The 27,774-nt window shown below is 40.2% G+C and overlaps 1 protein-coding gene and 1 long non-coding RNA gene across 5 annotated transcripts in view; both read right to left on the bottom strand.

Annotated features, from left to right (window-relative positions):
• Positions 1-621: 621 nt before the first annotated feature.
• On the bottom strand, positions 622-21,274 carry LOC117219096 (uncharacterized). 2 transcript variants are annotated; one of them, XR_013034446.1, is made up of 3 exons: positions 14,031-21,274; positions 869-987; positions 622-756 (listed from the first exon to the last, which is right to left on the bottom strand). It is a non-coding gene; the product is annotated as an uncharacterized LOC117219096 (long non-coding RNA). The 2 variants fall into 2 exon arrangements; XR_013034445.1 differs by having other exon boundaries at positions 622-987.
• Positions 21,275-21,499: 225 nt separating this feature from the next.
• The window catches only part of nAChRa7 (nicotinic acetylcholine receptor alpha7 subunit), a 385,318-nt gene continuing 379,043 nt past the window's right edge, over positions 21,500-27,774 (bottom strand). For all 3 annotated transcript variants that reach the window (XM_033468051.2, XM_033468053.2, XM_033468052.2), the window contains 2 exons: positions 26,480-26,877; positions 21,500-23,338 (listed from right to left, as the gene is read on the bottom strand). In XM_033468051.2, coding sequence (XP_033323942.1) covers positions 23,171-23,338; positions 26,480-26,877 — 566 coding nt within the window. In that variant the 3' untranslated portion in view covers positions 21,500-23,170. The remainder of the gene's footprint in view (positions 23,339-26,479; positions 26,878-27,774) is intronic.

Below are 27,774 nucleotides of genomic sequence, written 5' to 3' on the forward strand. Positions count from 1 at the left end.
ATTTTTACAATTTACGACGACTAAACAATTATTTGCTTGGTTCTGGTTCTTCGAAAATTATCCATGGGAATCACAGTTTATTAACTTAACTTTAAGCACAGTTTATTAACTGTGCGTTTTTAGTTCATAATGATTGCTCAGACTGGAAAATATAAAGTTTTCTTATTATTAGACTGCGAATTTTATGCATTTATAAGAGAAATGAGTACGTAGAATACAAAACAATAAATGCAAAAGATAAATTGTGCAATGCTTTGATTATTTTTAACTGACTATAAATGTTAAGAATGGAAATAAATTTTTGTTTCGCTCCTATTTGTTGCATTCAAGGTAAAGAATTTTTATTTTGCATAAAGATTCACAGTCTACCTATTATTATGCGATAATATTTAAATATAAAATTAGTAACTATTAAAAGAAAAACAAATGCGTCGTAATAACATTACAAACAGATACAGCTGTCACGTTTAAAAATAATAATGTGTTCAAAAATAATTAAATAATAAAGTAATTAACATAAGCAAAGAACAGTAAAGCATGATAGTAAGCGTGTGAAGTAATTGTCTTACCAGTTACGCACGTGGTCGGCAATGAAAGTGAAGAAGGAGGAAATGGAAGACGTTTATTTTCATTTCATTTATTTCAACAATTTCATAATAACGTAATAATGTTAATAATATTACAATGCGGCGATTATGTGCTCACCAGTTAACAGGGATTTTCATATCGATCAACGTTTCTGCCTCGAAAAAGAGCCTAGCGTAGAAATATAACAAATTTATTATTATTCTTACTCTTAATATTATATATATATATATTTATATATATATACCATTAATATTATTATTATAATAATAATAATTATTACCTTATTTAACGTTCTTCAATATGAATTTACTAATATCAGGCCAGGCTGTTGTCGAGGCATAATTAAAAATCAAGTGAGATCGAGGGTGAGTCAGTTCAATTGCATCGTCCCACCAGGGTCTACGGAAAAGGGAGTATCTTTTTCAATATTTTATTTTCCATCAGTTTTCTTTTTTTTCCTTCTATAATTTGCAAGGTAACGCAAAGATTATATCTCTTCTTTCTCTCTTTCTCTCGTTCTCTCTCTCTCCCTTTCTCTCTCACACGCTTTCTTGCTCTCACTCGTCGCGTTCATTCTCCCTTTCTTTCCCTCCCTCTCGCTCGTTCTTTCTCGCTAGCTATCACTCTCGTAATTTTTCGATTTACTCTTCGTTCTATTCTCGCACAGGATTATTCGGTTTGGTAACGACTTCGACGTCTGGTGTAACGGTGGACAACAAGAGACAATTGTTCGTTAAAATATATAGCAGGGAAGAAAGGGGATTAGGTAGAGAAGAAAGAGATTCGTGCAAATTTGTTATTTTCCATCTCGTCTCTCTGTCGTTTCCTCAGGCTCGCCATCTGAGAAAAACCATTCTGCTCTACACCTCGTTCCCTCTACCCCTCCGGTCTTCCGTTCACGTCGACGTGTTCACGTGTCACGCATACGCGGCTTCGTTAAGTTCAATAGGTTACTCTGGAGATAATTAGTTATTAGCTTCCTTTCATTAGAGTTTCGTAGAGAAAATCATCTCGATTGCGACCCTAATCTCTAATAGACTACCTCTGAATCATCCCTATAGATACTGCTCGAAGTTATAACTACGTGACTATCGATTACAGACTAGCGTTTAATATTCGGTTAATCGATTATTCATTCCTTTAGTTTAGTTTATTTATTCTCCCGTTTGCTGTGGTATTACGAATATGACTTTAGCATTCGATAGTTTTAAATATGTATAGATTATGTTTAGCGGTACACGTTTAATAGTTTCGTTCTTCCTCGCGCTCCCGGTCTATTCTTTACCCCCTTTCGAGTTTAGGTCTTGTCACGCACGCGTCCCTTTTTCTTCAAGTATGATTATTAGAGCACGCATAGCGCGGACGTTCCTATTCAGCTATTTTGCTTCCTCGCCGTTCAAGTTAATCTCGGGTTCCTCGGTGAATCGTTTGACAAAGAGCGTCTAGCGGAAAGGGTTTCGTTCTTTAAGACGAAGGGAATCTGAGTTAGCGCGGTCAGAAGTCATTCGATACGATTGTTTTTCCACTTCTCGCCTGTGATTCGCATCCGATAAAAATCCTTGTTAAATTCGGTTCGCTGTGACACGTTGTCCTCCCTTATTACTCCCGCTACGATTACTTTTACACCTCGAGGAATTCTACGAGCAATCTACCCAGCAACGATTCGACGAGAATCTCCGTCTCCATGTCCCCTGAGGGCAATTGAAGTTACCCTGACGGATTCACGCACTCGTAAAAATTCGTTAGTTTCATGTACAGATGGGAATTCCTCGAACAGAACACCGCGAAAAATAATTCGAATCGTCTGGCTGGAACAAGTTCTCTTCGAAGGACAAATCAATCGAGTTGCAACGCGGACTGCGGAGCTTCATGCGAATTCGGAGGCACGGGAATCGAATGAGTGAGGTCGGTGGGGCCGGTTACTGTGGCATGACCAAATGTCTTGGATTTGCTTTTAGCAACGTGTATCGAAAAAAAGACGTATTAAATGTTTTTGCTAGAATATAAACAAAATGAAAGCATACAAAAATTTTTGTATTCTTTGACTTTGTTCATTTTTCAATAAAAACATTTAGTATGTCATTTCATTGGCCCGCCAAGGACGACGCACGATTCGTGTTTTTTTTTACCGACGATTATAACAAAAACCGATCATCGTCTGAAATTATTTCTCCGCTTTTTAGTTTTATATTTTTTAAGCACTGCGGTATCTGCCCGGAAAATCCTTACAAAATCTGTCCCATTTGTTTTGAGTATTTTATGGAGGATTATAAAAATTATCCATACATACAAGCACGACACGAAAGGTCCGTACGCTGCACAGATATTGTCCTTGATGGGTGAACATGTCTTTAATCAAATTTATATTTATCCAAAAAAACGTACGAAAATTTTATAGTATTTTAGATTGTTAATACTTGAATAAAAAATTAATTACGCTCGAAAACAAATCAAAGTCCCAGCAATTGGACATCCCGCAGTAACTGGTTCCACTACCCTAGCTTGTGTCCTCTCGCGGGTGGTTGGGTGAATTGAAAGGGAAATCGTACAGCTTTTGATTCGGTTGTATTTTTCCATTGTCCAACTGTCTCCAAACGTTCACTCGCTCTGAACGCACAAAGCCCCGCAATCTTATAATTATATCACTCTTAATATTCTAGCTGCGACAGGGGACGTTCGAAGAACCCTTCGCGACCCCTCGTCACGATTACAAGAAAATCAACCGTTCTCGTTACTCTAATCTTCTAATAACACGTATTGCAAAAGTCTATCCTAAATTGTCATTTCTTTCTTACACGAACGAATTTATTTCTATTCATCCGACGATGATGATCGTTCTTCATCCAAGAGTTCATGAGTTTCCAATATCCACCATGACGCATTCATTGAGCTTAGTACCGTCCAGAAAACAAGCTTATCTCGAACGTTTCGGGTACAATTATCGGATCAAAGTCAACGAAGTGTTGCGGTTTCTCGTGTCGAAACGAAGGCTCGTAAAGAAGCGGTAAGTTCTAGCAGGAAACTCTTGAAACTTCACGAAAGAATGTAATTCGCGAATGAACGTACACACGATCGCACAATAATAGTACTACTCGTTCCGCGAGTTCGTCTTTTTCGGTCGCTCCAGCGACAGAATTCGACGACACTCGTTAAACGACAAAATACCCTACGACAAAAGTAGAAACGCTCTCGGCATACTTCAAAGTGTAACAACAAGTATCCGTTGAAAGGGTTTATTCCGTGAACGTTCCCGTTATTACATATCCAATTGGAAAATGTTTATTCGTATTGCTTGCAACGGGGACGACTCTACGCGTCGTCCTAAAACGAATGTGTTCCGACAAGCGTCCGTCCGCTAACGAGGACCGAAATCACCCCCTGTTTAATTACCAATGAAACCGTTGCCTCGCGTTCCCGCTTGACAGCCGCACAAAGTCACGCGGCTCTTTTACCAAACGCTGTCGACGCCTCCCGTTTGCGCCGGCAAATTGTTGCGAATTCGGCAAAATATAGTTTCCGCAGGTTTCCGTGGCTCTTTGACCTCGGTTCGCGCGCGCAGAGACGTCGAACGAAAAAACGAACCGAAATAACGAACTACCGTCAATATTTCTCATCCCCTAGAAAAATATCGGAAAATAGAGAACGTTTCATTGGCAACCGCTCGGAAACCCTTCGAATCAACTGCAGCGCGTCCTGCGACCCTGCGACTACACGTAAAACGCGTACGAAAACGATACGCAACTATCACAACGTCTACGCGCGTCACGTCGACCGTACGCGTCCGTCAACCGCCTTAATTCTTAGGACGAATCACATTACAGCTTCGTCTAATGTACTAATCATTCGTTCTCAGTCGTCGCGAGCCAGCATCGACCCTCAACGGCGAAGACTAGGTCTTTTCTCGGTTCAGTTCTGCATTTCGCTAAATTCGACAATCGACTCTGAACTAGCTTTCTAGATCTATCGCGTTAGGAATTTTTAATAGATGAACGAACGAAGTTTCGATTCAAGCGAATACAACTTTTCGTTTAATTCAAGGCAGGAGAAATTTATGTTGCATTTAAGGGGGATTTTTTTTAAATTTTCTTAAAGTATATGGGTTCTAAAGTACATCAACAAAACCTGAATTGTTAAGATTAACAAAATTATAGTACTTGACCAATTGTCTTCAAAATTTTGGTGCACATTCGGTATGCCATGTCTTCGGCTCGTACTTGAACCGACTCAAAGTGTTTTTTTTTTTCATTTATTTAGCAAGTCAATATTGATAAATCAGGAAAAATCTGTAATCAAATTTTAAAGTGTCACCATTTTTTTAATTGTGAACTTTTCCTTTTGTTCTAGTAGTTGCTATATTTTAAATTCTATTTTCCACATATTTATTTCCCAATCTTGACTTCGACGTGTTGTGCTTTTACCAAATTTAATTACTTTCTAATAAAAATATGTGTAGTGCCAATAATAACTTGTATATTGAATCTTTATACCAAATTTGCAAAAGTGACTGAGAAAGCACTTGTCACACCAGAATATACCTCTTAAACAACTTTACTATTTGCACATTTATCTTAGAAAAGTATACTGAAAGACGTACGAAATGTAATAGTATGAAAAGCAACAAATAAAGTTGTTGATGAAATAATCACTAATAAAATGATTGGCAAATAAATTATAATACAATATTTTTAATATTTCGCACAAATATAAAGTCTCACCAGTGCTGTCTTCCATTGCTTTTATAAATAAACATTTTCTGTAGAATGTTGTTTGTTCTATTGTCAAATATTTTCGTAGATGAACATTTTACAAACAACAAAGAGAGCTTTTTTTCAAGAACAAGAAACCCGCTAACCGAAAAGAAATCTCGAAAACTGAGTCCAGATTGAAAAGAACCAAATCTGCGCCTTTCGAGGGCTAGCTACCCCTCTGTCCACTAATTAAGCGTCTGCTCGGTCTCGGGCTCGATAAATTACGTTTCTAAGATCGCTAAAAATTTGGCACTTGAACGCTGCGTGTCCGCTAATCGTTTATTCTAATCCCGAATTCACGTCGCCTTGAAAATCCACGGCAGTGTCTCGCAATACTCCGTTTCGTTTCGAAATATCCCCTCGCACCATTTCCCCGTCTTGTTAGCGTGACTGTCGCTACGATGAAGGATTAATCAATTGCACGGATAATCGACGCGGTGCACCCAACATCCCGGAAGTGCGCTAGTCGACGTTAGAACGTCTACGTGTCCACACGGAATTCGAGCGAGTTTTACTCCCGAGATTAGACTCGATCTACAAATGACAGCCGTCAATTACGTATCCACGCGAGACTTCGAAAGAAACTCTCTGGCGTCTGTCAATTTCAGAGCAAACGCGAGGGAATCTGAGGTGGAGATAGCTCTAAAATCTCCGTTAAATACAGAAGTTCATTCTCGACCGCGATTAATATCGCGAGATCAACCATCCAGTTGACACGCAGCCCACCGTACAGTTTGCTCTCAAATTTATGTTCGTTAGAAGTTCCCAACGAGACACTCAAGTGAACACAGCAGCATCAGCTTCGGAGAATTTGCTCTCCAATTTACGTTCATTAAAAGTTCCCCATAAAACACCCAAGCCAACACGTTGCATAAACTATGGGACAGCTGCTAGAGACTTTTAGCGGTAATCTCGAATAAACACGCAGCTGAGCTAGAGCATATATGTTCATCAGAAATTTCGGCTAAAATTCTCGTGTTAACTCGCGGCACGAATTATCAAACAGTATTGCTCTTCTACTTATATTCGCCGGAGATTTTCACCGAGATTCTCAGTTGTTCACGCTACTGAACATTCACAGACCCAGACTGTGTTTGTTAGATGTTTCCAAGACTTTGAACAGTGCAAATTGTGTCTATGGTCACTATAGATTTTAACAGTTCTGTAAAAGCCGTTAAGTGATCACAAACAGTCTGGAGACTGTCAGGAAAATCCTTATTAAAACATAATCGAAAATTGATTCTCCAATCAGCTTCATGAGCAGTTTCCATGAAAACTGTTAAATAATAGCTTCTGGAACCTGTGTTCTTTAGAATTTTGAATGAAGACGCAGCGTAATCGAAAATCGTTCAACGTCCTCCAGAAACGTGAACGTACATTAGGAGTTCTTGCAAAAGCTGTCAATTGAACATGAAGACATCGAATCTATTGCATCTTATGTTCTTTGAAGACAGTAAATGAAAAGAGAGCATATATGAAAATTGACTCTTTCGACGAGAATTAGAGTGAACAGTTAGGGCTGGCTTAACCAGGTCCAGTGATTTAGTCGAGCGGCGAGTAGTTTAGTTCACTGTGTATGGACATAACATTTCAGTCGAGCAATTTAGTAAAACAATTTAGTCGAGTAGATCCATTTCAGTGGATTTTTCTGATCAAGGAGGCTTCCCCTGCTATTCACTGGTAACTAATGTAACAAGTGGACACAAGATGTCACGTTGAAACGAAAAGGATACACTTTATATCCGGACACGTTCTTATCTACTAAATCGTTTAGTAGTAAGTATAGTCCTCACGCGACAAGAAGGCGCCTTCGTCTTTACGTTCCCCCCTCTTACTAGCTGCAGCAATGGAGCAGCTAATTAGAGGGGGGAATGTAAACAGAAAGGTGCCTTCTTCTCGCGCAGGGACTATAGCTACTCGCCACTAGACTAAATTACTGGACGCGTGTGAACCAGTTTTTAGCGACATGGCGTATCTGTCTGATACAAGGTGTAAACTTTTAGCGAAATCCCGTGATGGACACGCAGCATAACGTCTGTTAACATCACGCACCGCGTCGTCCGCGTTTCGTGAGAATAAGAATCGGAGAGAAAGAGAGAGAGAGAAACGATTGACGATTCTCGGTGTCGTAACTATCGAACGACATGTTCAAGCGTGAAAATACACCGCGAATAGTCGGCACGGATTATTGTTACGCTGACAATGAGTATAGCGCGGGTGGACCGCGAGTGGCGAGTCCTCTTCGTCCTCCATCCTTTCGCTCTCATATTTTTATTATTTCTCTATACGCTACGTGTCGTCGGTATTATGCAATGTCCTCGCATACGTATCTATATATAATATATGTACGTATATGCGTAATAACGTGTATATTATAGTAACGGGTATATACGCGTGGCACGGCCGAAACGGCGAAACGAAACATTATTCCGAAAGCTTCGATCTGGGTCTCATTGGGAGTCGAACAACACGGTCCGAAGACGGTCGACAAAAATCGTAATAACAAACGTGAAGAATCTCGAACCGCGGAAATCAGGAATTACAACGAGCACAGAGTGAAAATAAATCGACAGCGACGTCAAAGTTACCAAAGTTCGCAATCAGGTAGCATCCGTAGAACCGAGTAACTTATACACAAAATATTTGAATAATATTTAATATTACACATAAAGTAATATTTGTACATTAATATAAAATCCTATATTTACAAAAGGCAATTCCTGAATAAATTAAATGTACTCTCATGCATCAACGAAATATTTAGTCGAAGGATAAATGTTTCCGATCGTTGGGAACACTTAAAGAGAGAACGAGATGTAAACAATCTGTTAAGTTGGAAGACACGTTCCACTCCAATGTTTTTGGATCCCTCTCTGGACACCTCGATCGGCCGTCTCTCGTTGCAAAACGTGCCCAACCACGTGGAAAACGATTTCGTCGATCGAAATCGCCTTTCAGTTTCAGGACCACCGAGAACGCTGTCCCCCTCGTTCCGTACGATTTCGGCTGGCCCGCGTATACTTCCCTCGTATAAAGTACGGTCTAATAAAATCGGACAAGGATCGATCTTTCGAGTATCTTCGTGCAACGCGCCCTAAGTTCTCAATTCACACGAGAAACGGTTTAAAAATTTCCGGGAGCGCGCGGCTCGTCTTCTCGCTTCGAGATGTCTCCACGCTCCCTTCGATCTCTTCGAACGACAAATTCGCCTAAACGATTCCTGGCTAGATTCGTGTTTCGATCGCCGCCATCGGAAATCGCGTCTCACACATTATTAGATCGGCGAGAGAGTCTCTCTCGCTCTGCGGCATACGCCGGCGATTCGCCTAAATTTATCGCCGTCTTTTAAACCCGTAAGCACTCGACTTGTGTAACTCAACGATTTTGATTTTCCATCGATCACAGTGCTGTCACAGTTTCGCTTCTAACGCGAGCCTTCGAGGTGTTCGGTCAGTCTTTCGCCGGAGCCTTTGATTAACCGTTTCGTCACGGTCTACGTTTCAGCTACGATCAGCTAAAGTACAACGTCTGCTATGCAAATTAATTGGTTTCCATTCGGATTCGTTTGAACTGACGACGACGCCCGGGGTTCATTCTAGTCTCCGATTCGCAGTTTTTCTAGATTCATTTTCGAATCATTTATTATTTTATTTTATATTCGATATAGTTTCTCGATGATAGCCGAAGATGGCGACGAGAACACTAGAAGTACCAGAGATCAAATTTCTAATTTTACAGTCATTATAAAGAGAAAAAGATTTTTGATTTATGAATTTTTTTCGGGTAAGCTACGATAAAATTATATAATAAAGTTGAATTTAATAACTCCGACTGATTGGTAGATCTAATGTTGAATGTGATCCTAGAAAAGCTGCGTCAAAGTGAACCCGGGCTTCGTCTTGCGGGATTTAATATACAGGGTGTCCTATGGTAGACATCAAAGGGTGTTCGATCATATGAAAATAAGTTGGTAGTGTAAATTAATGTCGTTTCATTGAAGGCCTTATATAAGAGAGAATGTGTGAGCCAATTTAGTAAGTCAGCATTTATGTTTGCGACGGAAAGAGCGACGGTTGACATAATAATAAAATTCAGGATACTAAAGAGGAATATGAAAGATATCATTCTACGTTTGAACTTATTTTCTTAAATATCAAGTATACGGCACAGTAAATTCTGATATAGATACCAATCCTTAATTTACGAACTTTGTACGATTTCTATTACAATATAACTTAAACAAATGTGAAACAATCTGTCAAAAAATATTATGAAGGTAATTGGCAAACAGTCCACCAGAATACATTACAAAAGAAATTGTCAACAAATGTGCTCTGGAAATATTTATACAATTTCAGTATAATTTAAAAACTAAAAATCAGTCTAACGGTTCTAGTGTTAATAAAAAGAGCTATTTTAATGTATTGAAACACTTAAAAACATGAATGAAGGAAAACGAGAACGAAAGAACTAACAACGTTGACTGTCGAAGCATCTTACTGAAAGATTTCTGAAGATTGAAGTAATTTAATTAATCAAACCAAAACATTCAGGATTAAAAAATCTATTATAATTTTTGCTCATTTAACTCTTCAGCTGTCGATTTGGACACCGTGTACAATAAATCCTGGGATAATACACGTGAGGGCAATGGAATTTTCGGAACAAGCCCAAGGTAGTCGATGCAAAATGTGTGTGGGATATAGCGAGGTCAATATCAGTGAATCTCTATAAGATCCTGAACACCATTTGTCGATCTTCCAAAGAATCGGCCACGATTCGTGATCGGTCGCGAGATCCGGTGCTCGTGTAAAGAGGCGAAATCGTGTTGGAACAGAGTTGGGCATTATACGAATTATTTCGAAGAAATATTTATCCAAGATAAATCCTTTTTACTCAAATATATCATTCGAATAACGATTACTTATTATTCGTCACAAATTATTCTTTCTATTTATTGAAATAATTCAAGAATTATTCCGAATTAATTCGAATAAAGATTCGGATAAATTATTCGCCTAATTCTTTATTCGAATAGATAGTCGTTCGAATAGATATCGTAAAATTACTCGAATAATAATGCGAATAAATTTTGACCGTTTTTGTTTCAATTTTATAAGAATATATTTATACGAATACATTCAGGATCAATTGAATTTCAATTGCTTATAAAATCATAATATTGCCGATGCCACCCTCTGCAACCATAGAATGATTATTTATCCAACGATATCCAAAGATTGTTTCGACCAACCTACCAAAAAGTAACAAACTTTCCGATGCGACAGTTGCAAAGAAGGAATATGGAAGAAATAAATTAATAAACTAAGAAGAATAAATCTGATATTCTGTATCATTTTTATTCGAACCGTATGATTTTCTGTACGAATAAGAATCTTATTCAAATGAATTCATATAAAATAAAATAAAATCTCAAAATAAAATTTTATCCGGATGAATTTTTATCCAGATAAATTTGTATTCGATCGGATATTCATTCGATGACGTCGAATAAAATCGTAATCGTTAGTCTTTGTCTCTTATCCCTTTGTCCCTCATAATTTTTTTTTTGCCCAACTCTGTGCGAGAACGCCATCATTAAACCAAAAACCAAAGCGATAATCGCGTGTCCAACATTTCCCGAGTGTTCGTAGCTACGCTTGAGAGGCTAACGCTGCGGAAGACTTCGACGTGCTATGTATAAGTATTATAGATCCTTACGCGATAAATTACGTCCGACTAGAGTCATTTTATCTTGGCTAAACGATCACGGTCACGGTCACCGCCGCCGTGCGGCGCACGATCAACGATCGGTTCTTTTTTTCCCCCCCATTTTCGTCCGGTTTTTTCTTTCTCTGTTCATTCTTCGTTTGTCTCGTTTAAGTCCCCTAGAAACGGTTATCGATATTCTCGCCTGTCTGTGAGTAGAGGTAGTAGTATCGTACATCGAGAGAAGAAGAGTCAGCCCCATTTGGCCATTCTTGGAGTTTCCGAGGAGATTGTCTTTGACGTTTACGCGACGCGGTGTCTCGGTGAGCAATCTTAGTTATTTGTACCAGTTATCATTTGTTTGTAGATTTTTTTTTACGTTCGTTTACCTTAATAAATCGTTAAAACGCTTGGATTAATACGAGTCGAGTAAAAGGCTAGGAGACCCGGGCTGAAAGTTTCTCGAGGACCCGATCTTTTTTGTTTCTCTCTCACGAAGGAACGTTCCCGTGGGGAACGATCGAAAGGGGCTCGCCGAGTATCGGCAACGCCGATGTTTCGCGCACTGATGAGGAATCGTACCGCTCCGGGATAGAAAAGAATATTTATTCGAACGATGGAATCGAACGGCGCTCTTAAGCAGAAGACGTCCAAGATCGAACGTGGAGACGGAAGTATATGTAAAATAGTGGGAACCCGGCGGCTGAGAGTACAAAGCGGCGAGGGAACAAGGCAAATTGGAAAACTGAATAACCTAGTGCGCGTTCGGTTTCTTTCTCATCGAAATGCAAATTGCCGCTTCCCGTGTTACGGATTTCGCGGGAACGCGGTGTCGGCGACCGGAAATATTTCGTATAATTTTCGACCTGCACGTTGCAGCTCGACTGCAGCCGTTCCGCAATAACGCTAATGTTATTTAAACGCGGCCGAGCAGATCGTTTCTAAAGCCTTTGCGACTTTCTGAACAATGTTCTTCTTCTATGGCAAAGTCGGCGTTTCAAGGATTTCTGAATGCCTCGATTCATTGGGAAACGCGAAACGGCGTCGCACGAAGGATATTTCCGTTCGTTCTGATGTCTGGGATAGCTCCGCGTTTCAAGGCGGCGGTCCAGCGAGAATCTTAGAAAAAGTCGAGTTTTTACAGTTTCTTGAAGAACATCGGTTCAAAAATACGTCCACAAATTCTCATGTCAGAATTCTTGAGATTAACCGAACTGTTCAAATAAACGATCTGATTCTTGACATTAATAAATAGTAATAATATACAAAAGTTACAGCTGGTCGAAGAAAGTTCGTATACGTAAATAATAAAAACCTTCGAGACAAGATCAGCCAATTTTTGTGAAATTGCACGAACGTTGCAATCGATTGTACGCGAATAAGAATAATCAAGAATCAGCCAATTGGTTGTTCCAAAAGTGGCAAAGGCTTGTAAAATGTCCCGACAAATGGAAAATCACGTCCGCATCATGAAAATGCCGCACCACCTTGGAATTAATTACGTTCGCGCGGTAAGAATTTGAATCGTGCACGACCGAAGAAGGAAATGCCTAGTTTCGCGGAATAATACGATAACCGACCCGTCGGCCCCTTTCTACGATGAACATCGCGACAGTTTGCAAATTGACTTGACATTCTCGATCGTGTTCCCGCGCGTTTTTCTCCGGCTCTAAAACAACGTCGTTGGCGTTCGATTAAACAAGACACTCGAAAGATCGTAGGCCAAATCGATGTCCAGATATATTTTCATCACGTCACCCTGTACATATGCGCTACTACGGTCCTATTAGCGTAATCAATCTTTAATGCGATTTATTTTCATCATTAATATTCTTGTTAATCTTGTAATATTCATCGTTTGTCTTTTATTTCCTTCGCTTCACTATTCATTTGATCCGGGGAGAACGAGAACCCGTCGTTTGGACTCGCTCCCGACCGAATTGTCAACGTCGTAGAAAGAAAACTTCAACATTTCACGTACTGGCGCAGAGAATCAATAAGTTAATACGTTACCATTAGTGTTATTTATTTTATTATTATTATTGTTACCATTATTAATTATTATTATTAGTGCTAATGTTTATTGTTAATATTATCATTGTTTTTTTTTATCCCCTCGCATCCTTCTCCCGTGGTATAATTATATTTAATTCATCATCTGTTCTTTATTTATTATAAGATTAATAGTTTTATAATGACAACTCTGCGTGTGACAAGCTGAGATTAATATATTTATATGTATATGTATACATATATATATATTTATACATATATATAGATATATATTAAATATATACGTTCACGCTATATGCTATATATTAAATATATATGTATAATATATATGTATATATAGTTTTGTTTATTAAAGGCGCAAATTGCGTTAATCCCCTCTGCGTTTTCACTCTCGGTATCCGTTTTTTTTTCGTTTCAATCCCCCATCTTTTCCGATTTCCATTCCTGCCTCCCCCTATCGTTTGCTTGTTCGTTTCGTTTCCATAGAAATCTGATCGGGCTCTGATGGAAAGCTCCCACTTTCTCCCACTCCAAGATATCATTTCGTTAAACATCGTGTTTTCTCTGTTAAACTCACATCGTGTTTCTGATCTTTCGGTCCGTTCAGTGCCGGCACCGCGAGCAATGTCGTTCACGACATCTCGACGATACTTTCATAATATCACGAAACGGTATAAACTCACTCGACGATGTTCAACGTAAAATTACATTTTATCACATTCGATCAAATCATGAGATACAATACGAAAACAGGATTGTTTTTGTTAAAATCTTTCAAGTAACAGAGTTCCAACCGAAATCAAAGTATTAATCAGTATTAATCATATTGTCGGTTAACTCTTCCGATTACTGATAACAATTAAATATCAGCAACGAACACCAATTTTCTTCGACGAATCATAGTTCCTGATTCCTCCCGCGATAATTGAAATTTATTTCGACAGAAATCTTTAAGATGAAATATTGAATTACCGTTTGCCAGAAGAATCGTCAGACATCGTCGCGGCTTCACACTCGGAAACACTCGAGAAAACGCGATCGATCATTAACCGGTGACGTCGTCGGATATCACGTCCGTGATGCAGTGTCCGTTTCTCGCAGTGCGTACGTTCGCCGGCTGAAACGTTCATCGAAAGTGGTCTCGTGTCGTTTCTCCCTCGACAAGTTCAAGAAGGTGGAAACATTTCGGCAGCACGCGCTATTTCAATGTTACCCTGCGTATCTCAACGTTTATGCTTGGACACGATTCAGAACCAGATCTCGTCGCATTCCGTTCCGGATTTCGGCAAAAGTTGTTCCACTAGCTCGATCTCTTCCAATCCTCGCACCCCGATTTCACAATCCATTGTCAGCACCGATGTTTCGTAATAATTCGTCACCGATGGCACACACGTGACACAGGTTGCGCATGATCCGCGACAAGTGATTGAAAAATCAACGGAAAGAACCTCCCTTTCGCCGGTGTCTACTTTTATATCCATCCTAGCAACGACGATAATTAGTTTAACGAACGACTCGACAAATTTCTCTACCGTTTTTTTTTTATTCTTCGTCTAATTAATCCCTAAGACCCTGAATATCTCGTGAACAGCTTAAATGCTTGAACGTTTTTTTGAGCGTGATAGTTGAAAAGTCCACTCGAACATTTAATTACTCTCACTAAGCGTCCGGCTTACGATCCCGGACTCGTAAACGCCGGTCTCCGCTGGATAAAAAAAATAAACGAGCATCCGTGAGCAATGAATTTTTCGTTCCTTCCCATTTCCGCGCACACCCAACATCCCCCGTCCCCCCCAATTCCGATCCGTTTCGTTCGTTCGTAGTGAGCAACTCGAGTTTCGAATTCTTTCAATTTGACTTCGATATGTGGCAACAAGTAATCGCTTCGCTTTTTAATTCTTTATTTCTTTAACGAGTATAATAGTGTTAGTTTAATAAACGTATTGTATTGTAATCGTCTCTCTAATTATCGGAACTTCCTCGTAAAATCGCGGGCGCTCTTTTTACGTAATTATCTCTACTCTGGTTTCGCGGCCTCTCGTCTTCTGTACTCGTCCCGTTTCGGTGTTTACCTTTTCCCTCTCGTCGCGTTATAGATAACAATCGCCCGTGTTTCTCGTTGCAACGCTAATAGAGAACGCGACGGTTCCGCTGCGCCGACCTCCGGCAATCTTCGCGCCACCGTTAAGAACTAATTTTTAAGTAACAAGTAGTTTATCGATAGGCTCGATGTGAAATTCCACCGGTTCGGCTATAAACATCGTGACGCGCACGTCCGCGTTAACGTGTTTGGATACGATTAAAATGGAAGTGTCGTCGCCCGGTCGGATCGCGCGACCGCGACGTGACCGCGACGAGCCAATCCGGGATCGATTTGATTAATTCATTACGCGATTTTATCGATTTAAAGGGGGGGGAAATTAAATAGCCCCCGAGCTAACGCCGCCGACGGCGTACCTAGGCGTACCGCGGGCATGAATTCAATGCGATTTCCATGAATTGAATTGGAATCAGCTATCCGCGATCCTTCGCTCTCTGCGAATTCTGTTTCGATTCCATTGCCTTTTATTCTTCGTTGAATCCGCTCGCTCGTAATATATGAAATGTCCGTTTCCTTTGCAAATACGCTAGCCGCGATTCATCAATTCGGTTTCATTATTGATCAAAGCCCGCGTCCTACCGATCAGGCCTTTCTTCCTGTTCAGCCGTGGTATTTCCATTCGGTTTTTCCGAAACCTGCACCATTTTTCGCCGACGTTTCCTTCTCGAAACATTACATTGTGTTCCCCGGTGAACCAATATTGTGACAATAGTGGGCGGCAGCAATGTGAATATTTTCGAAAAATAACACCGGGAAACTTTCGACGTCGTTTCGAACAAAAGAAGTAGAAAAAGTATGCATCGATGCTCGATTTTGTTCGGAGCATGCAGACTTCAAATAACCATTTTTCGTCAATACTTGACTATCGAACTGTCGTATTAGATTGTATCGTAACGATTGTTTTATATCGTAAAAGTAATTTTCAGCGGATTCGAACAAACAGAAATTGCACAATTCTGTATAGAACATACAGGTATCCATTTCTCAACGATACTTGACTCCAAAAATATTGTATTAAATCGTATCGTAACTGTTGTTTTGTATCGACAGTGAACGAAAGAAATTCTCAGCTGATTCGAACAGAAAACGCAAGAAACAAACGTTCAATTTTGTGAAAAGCGTACGAACATCAAATACCCATTGTTTCGTCAATACTTAGCTCACAAACTACCGTATTACAATGTATTTTAATTATTGTTTTATATCGACAGTGAATGGAGTAGTTTTCGGCAGATTCAGGCAGAAGAAACAAGAAAGTTTGAATCGATGTTCAATGTTGTGTAGAGTATTTGTAAGTACAGTTGCACACGATGGCAGCTAAGCAATCGAACGGACATTTTATATATACAGCTGCATGCTTGATTTGTTTATGGATAGTCTAGGAACACTTTAGTGAGCAATTATTTATTTAAAGTGCTTCTTGGCTGAAAGGCAGTTTCACATGTTCCAACAGCAGTTCGTTCACCTTGCATTCTTGTATGCTTTTCTAGTCGTGTTACGTAAACCAATCTCGTTAATCGTTTAACTACTTACAATGTTAAAATTACAACGCTGTCGGTAATTTATTTCCCATCGTCGATTAATGATTGAAATATTATTCGAACCTCGCGGATGCTGTCTAAAACTGTTCATGTTTTTAACGCTGATTATAATTCGTGCAGAATAAAATTGTAAATTGGAAGTACTCCGGACTATTAAACTTGATTGAAAGCTTTCATTTGGTTCGGAGAATGAAAGAATTTGGTTGACAAAGCAAACCTGTTTAACGAATAAACGATTTTCGGAACTGTGTGTGTCACCATTCTTCGAAAGGAGCAGCTTTAACGAAGAGAATAACGTAACGCAATATGTTGCTTGTTATTGTAACAATTGTTTATTTGACGAAACATGAGATACTCGATTCAGAGAAAGCAATAGCGTTTACTCGAAGAGTTCTAACGAATCTCGAAAGATTGGACGAATGTCAATCACGTTCCTTACATCGTTCTACTCTCGGAGCATCTCGATTCGGTTCCGATCTCGGCATAATTATTAATCAAACGGACTCAGAATGGCTCAAAACGGCCGCGAATCAACAATGTATCGTCGCCATGCGACTCGTTCCACCAACTTGAACTACAGCAAACGTGATCGCGGAAAAGAAACGAAGAAATGACCGCGGAGGGATGTTCGTTTCGCAACAAAACACCGGAAATATCGATCAACAATCCCGGAACAGGCCGGGAACAGTAAAACACATCGAAACGCTCTGTTGCGAAACGAGATCGTCGAACAAATGGCATTTAGAAAGGCGTAGGTTTCATTTTCTTATTTTCTCTCATTTGTTTCATCATATTTATATTGTTCTCGTCCGATTGATAACCCATTGCGTGTCGAACTTCCCCGCCATTTTGTCGTTCACGTTTTTTTCGTCGCGGCTTTTTCTGCTTCACTAACAACACTTGCTTGAGATAAACCGTGTATGCATTTTTTTGTGACTTTTCTCCACATTTTCATCTTGTCCTCTAATACGTTATATTGTATTCTACCGAAACCTTTCGACGCGAACCATTACGTAGGAGCGTTTTTAAGTTCAATTCAATAGTGTAATTAGTTTAGCTGATTTACCGTTTTTTTTTTTTTGGTTTAAAGATCGAGAATGGTTATGCCACCAATCGAGCGTTTATTCATTACCGCTTAATAAGTTTATATCGTCTACGTATTTTTTTTCTGTAATCGTTCCTATAACATCATTAACAACGTTTTTTTCTTTAATTATTACTTTTTAACCATTATAATAGTATTTAAAAGATAACATGATTGGTTGTCGCGTCAATGCCAATGGCCAGAACGTGCTATATTATCATTTTTTTTTTTAATGCTTTTGCTTAATATATCTTCAACAATACCCGCCTGTGAGACTATCCGTAAACGAGATTTCGATATTTTCTTCTTTTGTTTCTTTCGAATAGCTATGACAAGTTTCACCTCTTTTCCTTTCACTTTCTTTCTTTTTTTTTTTTATTTCTTTTGCTTCAATTTTGCTTCGCATAGTCGACGAGACTGCTTTCACCATTTCGTGTCTTCGTTACTGTTTCTATTCTGTTATCAAAGGAAGAAATTAGTTCGTCTTGAGCACACAGATATTCCAGACGCTTGCGCTTCTTTTCTCTTTGTTTCGTTCTGAATGCGTAGTATTCGAAGATTTTGATTATAGCGACTAGTCGAAATAGTAAAAATTGAGAAGTGTGCGTAACTAGTTGGAGTTAAACGATTAGTCTCTAACTTGGTTGAGCGTAAAGAGTCGTGTACGGCGTGTACTGGATCAACACTGTACCAAAAATCGTCGATAAACATTCGCCATGTCGTGATATCATCAATAAGGGACTTATAATATCGATTATTCTCTTCACGTAGTATTCAACATTTTCTGAAAAATACGGATAGACGGAGTTACTGTACTGAGAGCGTTGCAAAGACCTTTGAAAGTCGATTCAGTAAAATCTTGAAATTCTTGTTGACGCCACGATTACGACTGAACAAGCTTACTTCTTGCAACGTTCTTCTTTCAGTACGAGATTACAGGTGAAATTCCTTCGACGAGAAAGTGTCGAGAAAGTCGTGGCAATATTGCGAAGAGACCGTCGCAAGCGTCAAATTAACCTTAGAATTACGGTGCGTCACGAATTTCGATCGCGTCTGAAATTCCGTACAGGGTTGTGCCAATACAAACTCAACCAAAAAATCAGTCGAAGTCGGGTGAAATACGCAAATATTGAAATTAACGAAGTACAGCTTTGAATTTACCATTAAAAACACGACACATTCACAACCTGCAAAGGCGATCCCATTTCCTGTTATCGATGACAGATCGGCTTCAATGTACCACCAATTGCCTGTCGATCCGCTGCTCTTAATATTAAATGGAATATCGTATTAAATACTGAGCACTCATATATATTGACTAAAGTGTTTCTGCATCGGAACACGCGGTCGACAGGTATCTCTCACTCTTTGCTGCGCCGTCGTTGCAAAATTTCAATGGATCACATTCGAAACTGTCTCTCGGCGTCGCAAATACAGCGACCCCGTAAAACGCTGCTTTTCACGTGAAATCCCTTCGAGTTCCTGGCTCGAAGCGTTCTCGCAGCCTACCAATTTGATTCGGCTAACTTCGACAATGCTGGAAGACACCATTGTAATGCCTCCAACCGCAATCCATGAATCACTGCTCCGCAGGTAATAGATGACGTGTCGATCGCTTGAAACAAGCATGATAGTTCGTACCCACCAAGAATATTGATTTCCAAAGCCAGTTGGTAGGGCTCCAAGACCGCCGCGTTATTTGTTCCACCGAGATTAAGTGATAAATCAATTTCAACGTCGGAGGATCGAGTGCACGTGCGCCGAGCACAAATTCTAGCTGAATATTCCCGATTCGCGTAAATCGTTTCCTCGTCAAAAAAGATTCTAGTCTCTCGTCTATCTAGTCAACTTTCCGTAAACAACCGAATCATTGTAGTGTTCGATTGAAAGTCACGAGGATGGTTTTCGAATAAAAGGCTCCTCCGATAATTGACAAATCATTAGAAAGTTATAGTACGCTAACAGCAGCATGGCTTCGATGCAGAAAGGATGAACGAAGATCTAGAACTTGTTGCTCGAGCATGCACTCAAACTTCCGAGCGAACAATCCCAGGAAGTTCTCGCAACCTGGCTCGAAGCTATTCGAATCGTCCGCATCATTGCAGTATCCGGAGCTTTATAAGAGGTTCGAGGATGCGCCAGCGTCGTCGTACAAGAATAAACCGTTCAAGTTACAAGTTAACGTCTTCGAATTTCTGATAAAGTCCGTTGCAATGCTGCCGAAGCCTCGGGATCGTATCGAACAATCGAAGCAACAATAAATCACAGCTTTAACACGCTCCGTGCCACGTGTACCGCCGCTGGTGCACGCTTGAATATTTATTTAACGCTCCGAAAAGATGTACTTTATAATACGTTCAAGCCTGATGAATACGCTTCCATCAAAAGAATGAGACGTTACAAAAATGCGGCGCGGCACGAAGCAAATAAACTCGTTTAATGATTCGTAATTACATGCAATATATCGATCTTTAGTCGAAATGTCAAATGTCCTGAGCGAAAAGTTGAGAAAAGACGGTTTGGCACGGAACGTGTTAATTAATGTTCGAATAGCCTTTGATACGGTAGCGCGCGCACAAGTCGAACCGATCGGATCTCTCGAGAGGAATGGGATTCCCTTTGCGCCGTCAAACAACGAAATCGAGCCGCTGTGCTTCCGTTGACGGATAAACCCGACGTGGGCGCTTCTCGCAGACAGATTGCTAATGGTTTGGCCATGGCGTGCGGTCGGAGAGCAAGAGATTACTCGAGAACCAGGCTTCGGCGATCGCTCGAAATCGCGGAACACCGTCGCGTCGTCGGAGCCGATTCCGTGAGGAACTCGGGGCCGTCGCGTCGTCGCGTCGGCAGAAACGGCGGGAGCTCCTTGTCGCGGAAAGAGCCCTTCGGGAAACGTTCCTCCTTAGGGGATCGCGCTTGGCCAGGTTTGCGCGGCTCGAAGGCGACACGACTTAAAAAAGTAAATATACATTAACAGCCTCGAGTTCCTTCGAATCCCATCGCAAGCCTGGGATCCCGTGCAAAAAGGGAAGAGGAGGACGTGTCCCGTTTCGTTCGCCGCGAGATATCTGCTGACGGATCGTGGATATTCCGAGGATCCGGAAGCCTTTAAGAAACGTTAGATCGAAGAAGTATTTGCGAGTAACTGTGTAGTTCGCGTAATTCGTGTGTACGTGTGTATGTATGTACGTGTTCGTCTGTATCCGCGTGTGTTTGTCGAGTGTGTGCCCGCGTGTCCGTGTGGTATGCGTGTGTACGCGTGTACGCGCGACCGAGCACGTGTGTTTGTAGGTGTCAAGGTTGTGTCGGTGAGAGAGAGTGTGTACCTTGTGTGCGTTTCGTACAAGCGTGTACAGAGGGACAACAACGAACGATGTCCGCCGATAGAAGGGAAAGAAACCCGTTTAAGAAAATGAAGAAAGATGCTGCGCTAAAATCAATCGTCACCGTGATCATCCCCATTCGTCTGCACCCCCAACACCCCCGCGTCTTTCACTGTCATACCCTCCCCCCCCCCCCCCACCCAGCCACCTAAAACCACCGTCGCCAATCCCAGGATATCCTCTTACGAGCTAACAGAGAACAGTATTTTAACGCCGCGCTGACGCACGCCACCTTAAATTGTAGTATAAATCCCCCGCCTCTTTTTTTTCCTCTTTATTTAAGTTGTCGTCGATTTACTTACTAGTGATACGGATAATAAAATTCATTGGCATTGTTTTGAATCATCTTGGCAGTTCATTGTGTGTAGTACATTTTTTTACTTTTTACTTATCCTTCTCGTTCGAGTCTTCATCCCATTAATTCTCTCTCACCCTCGTAAATATATAATATATATATATTCTCCATTTTTTTTTTTTTTGGTAATTACATTTTCAGTTTTTCGGAATACTTAATGTGTGCGCTTTGCTCTTAATCGTGTTTGCTTCATGTTCTTCTTTCACTTCTTCTTTTTTTTTGTATTCTTATTCGTCTGGTTTTCTCGTTAAGCACAATAAAAGGAGCAGTATACCCTTCTTCAGCTTCTCGTTCTTTCGTTTGTATCTCTCTCCCTTCCAATATCTCTCTCTCTCTCTCTCTCTCGTTCTCGCGCGCGCTTGCTAGTTCCGATCAGATTCTCTCTCGGCTGGCGACCAGGGCCGAACGAGAAATCGTTCCGCGGCCGTGGAGCACACCAGGAAACTCGATTTATCCCTTAACAAATTCAAACGCTTCGACGGTTCTCAGTGCTCTGTATTCTCGTGTCGTGTACCCGTGTGTGTGTCTCTGCTCTGTGTCCGTGTACGTGTGCATGCGTCCGTTTGTATTGTACACGCACCGACGCCGAATTATTTGCGTCCAGATCGCAAAACAATTGCAGCGGCGTGCCCGGAGGACGGCGAGCTCCTCGAAGTATCTACTCGTAAATTGAAAAACGTGTACGTTAAAATTCATTGGAAAGATGATATCGGCAAAGGCTTCCTTAAAAAAAGAAAAGGAGAAAAGCATATCTAGAAATTATTTATTTCCCGGATACTATTCGATGAAATGCAACGAAACGATTCCAGTGCCCAACGCTCCGCAGTTAGCCGCTGCAAATGCGGCTTCGCAATTAGTCACGCAATCGCGATCTCCGGAGTAATGCATGTCAGCTCACCATCCACTTTAAATATGAATATATTTCAGCAGCTACCGAAACGTCGTCTCTCCGCGATCACGAGCCACGATCAAAATTCGAAGCTCTAAGAACGAACGAGTGGTGTCGAACGCGTGGCAGCTTCGACGTCTCGATCCTCTGTATTCCGGATCGAGAAGATCGACGGGGTCGCGCGTAGCCCGGCATGGATGCGTGTACAGGATTGCGTATGGCCGTCGACGTGTTCGTGTGTATGCACTTGTGTGTATGCGTGGCTATGCGTGTACGTGTACGTATTTGCATATTTATATGTGTATGTTTGTGTGTCTGTGTGTGTATATGTGCGCGCGCGCGCACGTGTGATCGGTGTCCCTCCGGCGCCCCCGTGTAGGCGCATTTTCAACGTGTCTCGCTAAGGCGTCCTCTTGGAATGAACTACATGATGAGATATCTCTTAAATATCGTAAAGGACGAAGAGCGGAATCTTCGCAATTGTATTCTTCCTATCGCGGTGCAGATCTCCTGAAACGAGACGGCGCACGAGCTTGAAGAAGCGGGACCCCAGCCCGCCTGTCGAACATCCAAGCGTAGAAACGTCGTTGTAAACGTCGTCCGTGGACACCAGCCGTGACCGTCGCGTCCGACGAAATTACGTGTTCGTCCGATGCGGTCGAGGTCATCGTCGTGTTCGCCGTGTCGCACCGATAAGCCGCGCCCCAGCACGATCTTCGTCGACCTCCGACCTTCCGGCGGCTGCCTGTCGTTTCTGAATCACGTGACGATGATGTGCGGCGCCGACAGCAGGACGGTGATGGTAGCGATGATGGTGAACAGAGTAAAAATGATTAGGCACATTCTGTCGATCACCATCGCCGCGAACTTCCAGTCGTTCGTCACCTTCGTGTTCAGCTCTTCTGACCTCAGCTGATCCGTTATTACCTGCAACAGAGGCAACAGGTCTTTTGAAACACGATTGTCTACGGAGAAAAATAACCGGTCTATATTGGGCGGTTTCCAGAATTTAGCGTTATCATGCGTAGCCGCAGCAACTATTGTTGTTGCATTTGTCGATTCTTGTACCGAAGGGATCGTGTGCTGTCTCCGACTGTCAAGTCAGCAACGTCAAAAGTTCCGCGAAATCAATGTAATTTATGTAACACGTTCCGGGTCACGCGTACCGCAGATGGTAGACGATGTAATAACTGCTCTGTACGAGCTAATTACTGAACTGCGGATCTTCGTGCATTTATGGCACGTTGCGCCTCGATTATGCGGTACCTAAATGTCAGAATTCTCGATTATCCAAATACGTTTCTTCTGCAAACAGTTCAATCTAGGGAAACCGATACGTGAAACGATTTGCTATCGCAAATCAATGAAGATGAGCACTAACGCTATAATTAACTGCCTATTCTGTTACGCGAACGTTCACATTACTCTGCACAGCCCGGATAATCGTAGTTGCAATACGTGGTCAAATTTATATACAAAATTTACGTAACTTTGAAAATATATCTTCCACGCACCAATAAATTCACGTTGCAATAAATTATAATAGCAATGTCGCTTTTCGGTTGAAATACGTGTACAAATAATTCCTTCGGTGATCGTGTCAACAATTTTGATTGAACACTTCCTACCAGAGGTAGTGTGTTAGGGCTGCTCGAAATGCTACGCGAGAACGTTACTCTCGAGAGTTGACCTAACCGAACTCCGACAGCTGTTATTCTCCAATGGATATTACTTCTACTCTTGAGAGAGCACAGCTCACAGATGTACACTCTCGAGTAAACACGAACGCGAAAGTTACACTTATGCAGACTCCTAATAGAAGAACAGAATTTATAGTGCCGAGCCACGATGCAAAATCGTTAGAACAAGGTGCGTTAATCCTTTGCACCTGAATCTATTTTATCTCGAATTTATTTGATATGATTTATTGCATCTTAAAAATCTATTATAATCAAGTTCTACCCTTATCGAAATCTAACTGTAACTATAATTTCTATTAAAATTATAATATAATATATAAATTATTATAAATATATTATATTATATTATAAATATATAATTTAATTTCAGTATAATTGAAAGCTCTATTAAAAGCCCGTTATGATTCATATTTCTACGTAAAAATCTATTGTAATTTAAATTTCTATTAAGAATCTATTGTGATTAAAATTTACCCGTACTTAAATCTAACTATGATAATAATTTCTATTAAGAGTATACTACAATTCACTTTTCTATTCAAAAATCTAATACAATTGAAGATTCTACTTGAAATGTGAAAATATTCAGGAAAATCACCGGTTGAGGGTTTAATAAGTAAAAATGTGATCATATTGATTTTCGTGTTGCCATTCCAAACATCTTAATCAGTTGAAGAAAGCAAATCTTTTTTTTTTCACTAAGCTAGGAACCCCTTATAAGTTTGAGCTCTCATTAGCGATTATCTTGAAGACGTAACACTGTCGTAAAAAAAAAATGAATTTGTATAACTAGAATTGAATATAATTACAAGATATTTCGAGATTGTCGGAATGTGCAATCGCTCTTGAACATTTGAGGTTGACTTTGCCTTTAGCCCAACGTGAAATCCTCGTTTCATATTCGGTTCATAATTATGAGCGCCGATAGGTTTCGAGTGTTTGACTTTAGCGTATCAGCTCCGATTGGGGAACTGGTTGGAGCTTAATAATACTGCACAAACAGTCATATAACGGGGAATGATTTCATGCTCGTCAGCAGACCCGGCTCATACGTGCTCCCTGGCTGTATATGTACGTAACGTTCCACCGAAGTTTAAGTATGCATGCGCGGAGCTAAACGATCGTACATCTACTAGCGTCGTGTTGGAGCGAGAACGGATTAGTTCTGACAACGTGAAATATAGCTATCCGATGCGACACGGTAAAATACTCGAGTTAATAAGAAATAATCTGATCTGGCAAATATCTCATGCCATAAAAGTGAAACCCTATGAAATACAATACCTTGGTAACACCGATTATTAAGTATGTTGATTGGGGAGACGTTGTAGCGACTTGTGTCCTTTTTATTTCAGAGAAGAAGAGGACGTGCGAGATTGTTTTATTGCGAGTCATGAACTTCGTTTAAATGTAAATTGCTCTTTACGGCCAATTTCATTGTCCAAACCAATTGTTTCTCATTTCTAAATGCTTTTGCAATATCCTTGATTTTTTATTTCAATCATTTCTCTGCTTCATTTGAACGCTACACTTTTGTTGCAGCACGGAAATTGTCGTAGCGTATCATGTAACGTATTATGTTACTTCCTTCTTTCCTCTCTCATTCTCTCTTTTCTTTCTTTTCTCCTTTCTTCATTTATTGTTCTTTGTGTACCTCATTTTTTACTGCACGTTGTGTAACAAAGGGCTTTTCCCGTTAACATAAGTAAACTATTAATTACAGAGAACGTAACTTCAGATGCGAGATGAAGAAGATTAATTGTTTCATTATATATAATTGTTCTAGTTTACAAATTGAAGTATTCAGAGGCAGCGAAATTAACTCCTTTATCTAGACAGTTGGTCTTTTATACATGTGACTCGAATGATTATTGCTAGACTGCAGATCTTTATGCAAAATAAAAATTGTCCAAGTCAACGATAAGAAGCAGAAGTTAAATAAAAATGTGTTTCTTTCTTGAATTATTTGATACATCATAAATAATATAACAATAATAATATAATCAGATTCACGCAATATCTTCATAATTTTGTATTTTACTTATTTAGTACTAATTATTGAAATCTCACATGATGTTAAAACATGCACAAATATTCCTTCCTTTTTTACAGTAGCGTTTCAATGTTTGTGAAATATAAATATATCATAAGAAGATTGAATGAGAAGTTATTTTCACGCTAACACGGAATCGATCTGTATGTGTAGCACCCCGATTTTAACGAAATTTCAGTATGACATAGTTCGTAAAACATACTATAAGTTCGGTCCCAACCTTTTTGGACACCCTGCATAGTATTCCATACAAATCTGATGAAGTGTTGACGCACCGAGAAATTGTAAAGAAGATATTCCAAAGCGTGAACGTACCTTGATCTCTTTAAGGATCAGGATGAGCTCGTATCTGGCACAAAAACACGCGTTCTGAAGTATCGTTTCGACTTGGGGGCCAGACGTCTCTGGCGGATGTTGATGATGATGCGGCGTGTGACCGATCTGGTGCGCCGGATAAGAGGAGTGTGCCAATGGCGTCGAGTGTTGATGATGCGGCGTTGCAGCGTGGCTGTGATGATGATGAGGCGTCGCGTGTATGTGACTGTGCCCATGGCCCATCGTGTGGGGATGGTGGGGACCAGGGGTACTGTACACGTTGTTCAGGAGGTTGTTATGGGACGCCAGGGCGTTGTCCTCTAGGTCCAGGACATTCGCCAGAAGGGACTTGCTGCTTCGCTGATGGAGTTCCAGGTCGCCGTATGTTTTGCTAGTACCTGTTCCACCAAAGTATTTCAGTGAGTAACCTTTCGATTCGTCGATTAATTGCAAGCGTTGGTTATATCAGATTGTTGAATAGTTTCAGAATGTTATTTTTATGCAGTGTTCAGAGAAAAATGTCCAAGTAAATATTTACGTAATTTAAGGGTGTATTCTAGTGTGAATCTTTGAAAAAATCGGCTGTTTTTTTACATTTTCTTGAAGAATTCAAAAATACGTCACTACTATTCTTAAAATTAAAAAAGTTACAGCTCGTTGGTCATTCATAATATGAACATAAAAAACTTGAAATCCGTTCCTTTTCTAAAGTGTGTTTTTCGAAACGGTGACCATCTATTTAACCAATTATTTTCGAAATTTAGATGCAGCCAGTACTAGAACGGACCTAAAATTATTTATTAATTAATTATTTAGCCTTTACGTTCTTTCAGGCTCTTAATATTGAAAAATCAGTAGGGAGAATTGATAATCAAATGTCAAAATGTTGTCATTTTTAGATGTTACTGAAACGTGCATAATTAAACCATGTAAAAGTGGCTACAAAAGATGGTATAGTTTCTTTGTAAAAAAATCTCGAAATTGCAATTTACGCTGGAATACCCCTTTAACTGAAATAAGTAGCATAACGAAGTAAGTCAAATAAGTAGAATAGTAAAGTAATTCAAAGTAAGTCAAATTATTGAAGTAAGTCAAATAAGCAAAATACTAAAGTACGTCGAATGAGTAGCATATTGCTGTAATCTTGATTTTTGAGTATCTTGACATAAACGAAAGTAATGTGCTGATTTAGGAACGTTGATTAGTGACATACTGAAAAATGCTTCTATCATGTCCTGCGATGTCGAAGAACGTTAAATTAATTTTATCTGATAAAAGGGATTGACAAAAAAAGT

This window comes from Megalopta genalis, chromosome 11 (genome assembly GCF_051020955.1).
Source record: "Megalopta genalis isolate 19385.01 chromosome 11, iyMegGena1_principal, whole genome shotgun sequence".
Lineage (NCBI taxonomy): Eukaryota > Metazoa > Arthropoda > Insecta > Hymenoptera > Halictidae > Megalopta > Megalopta genalis.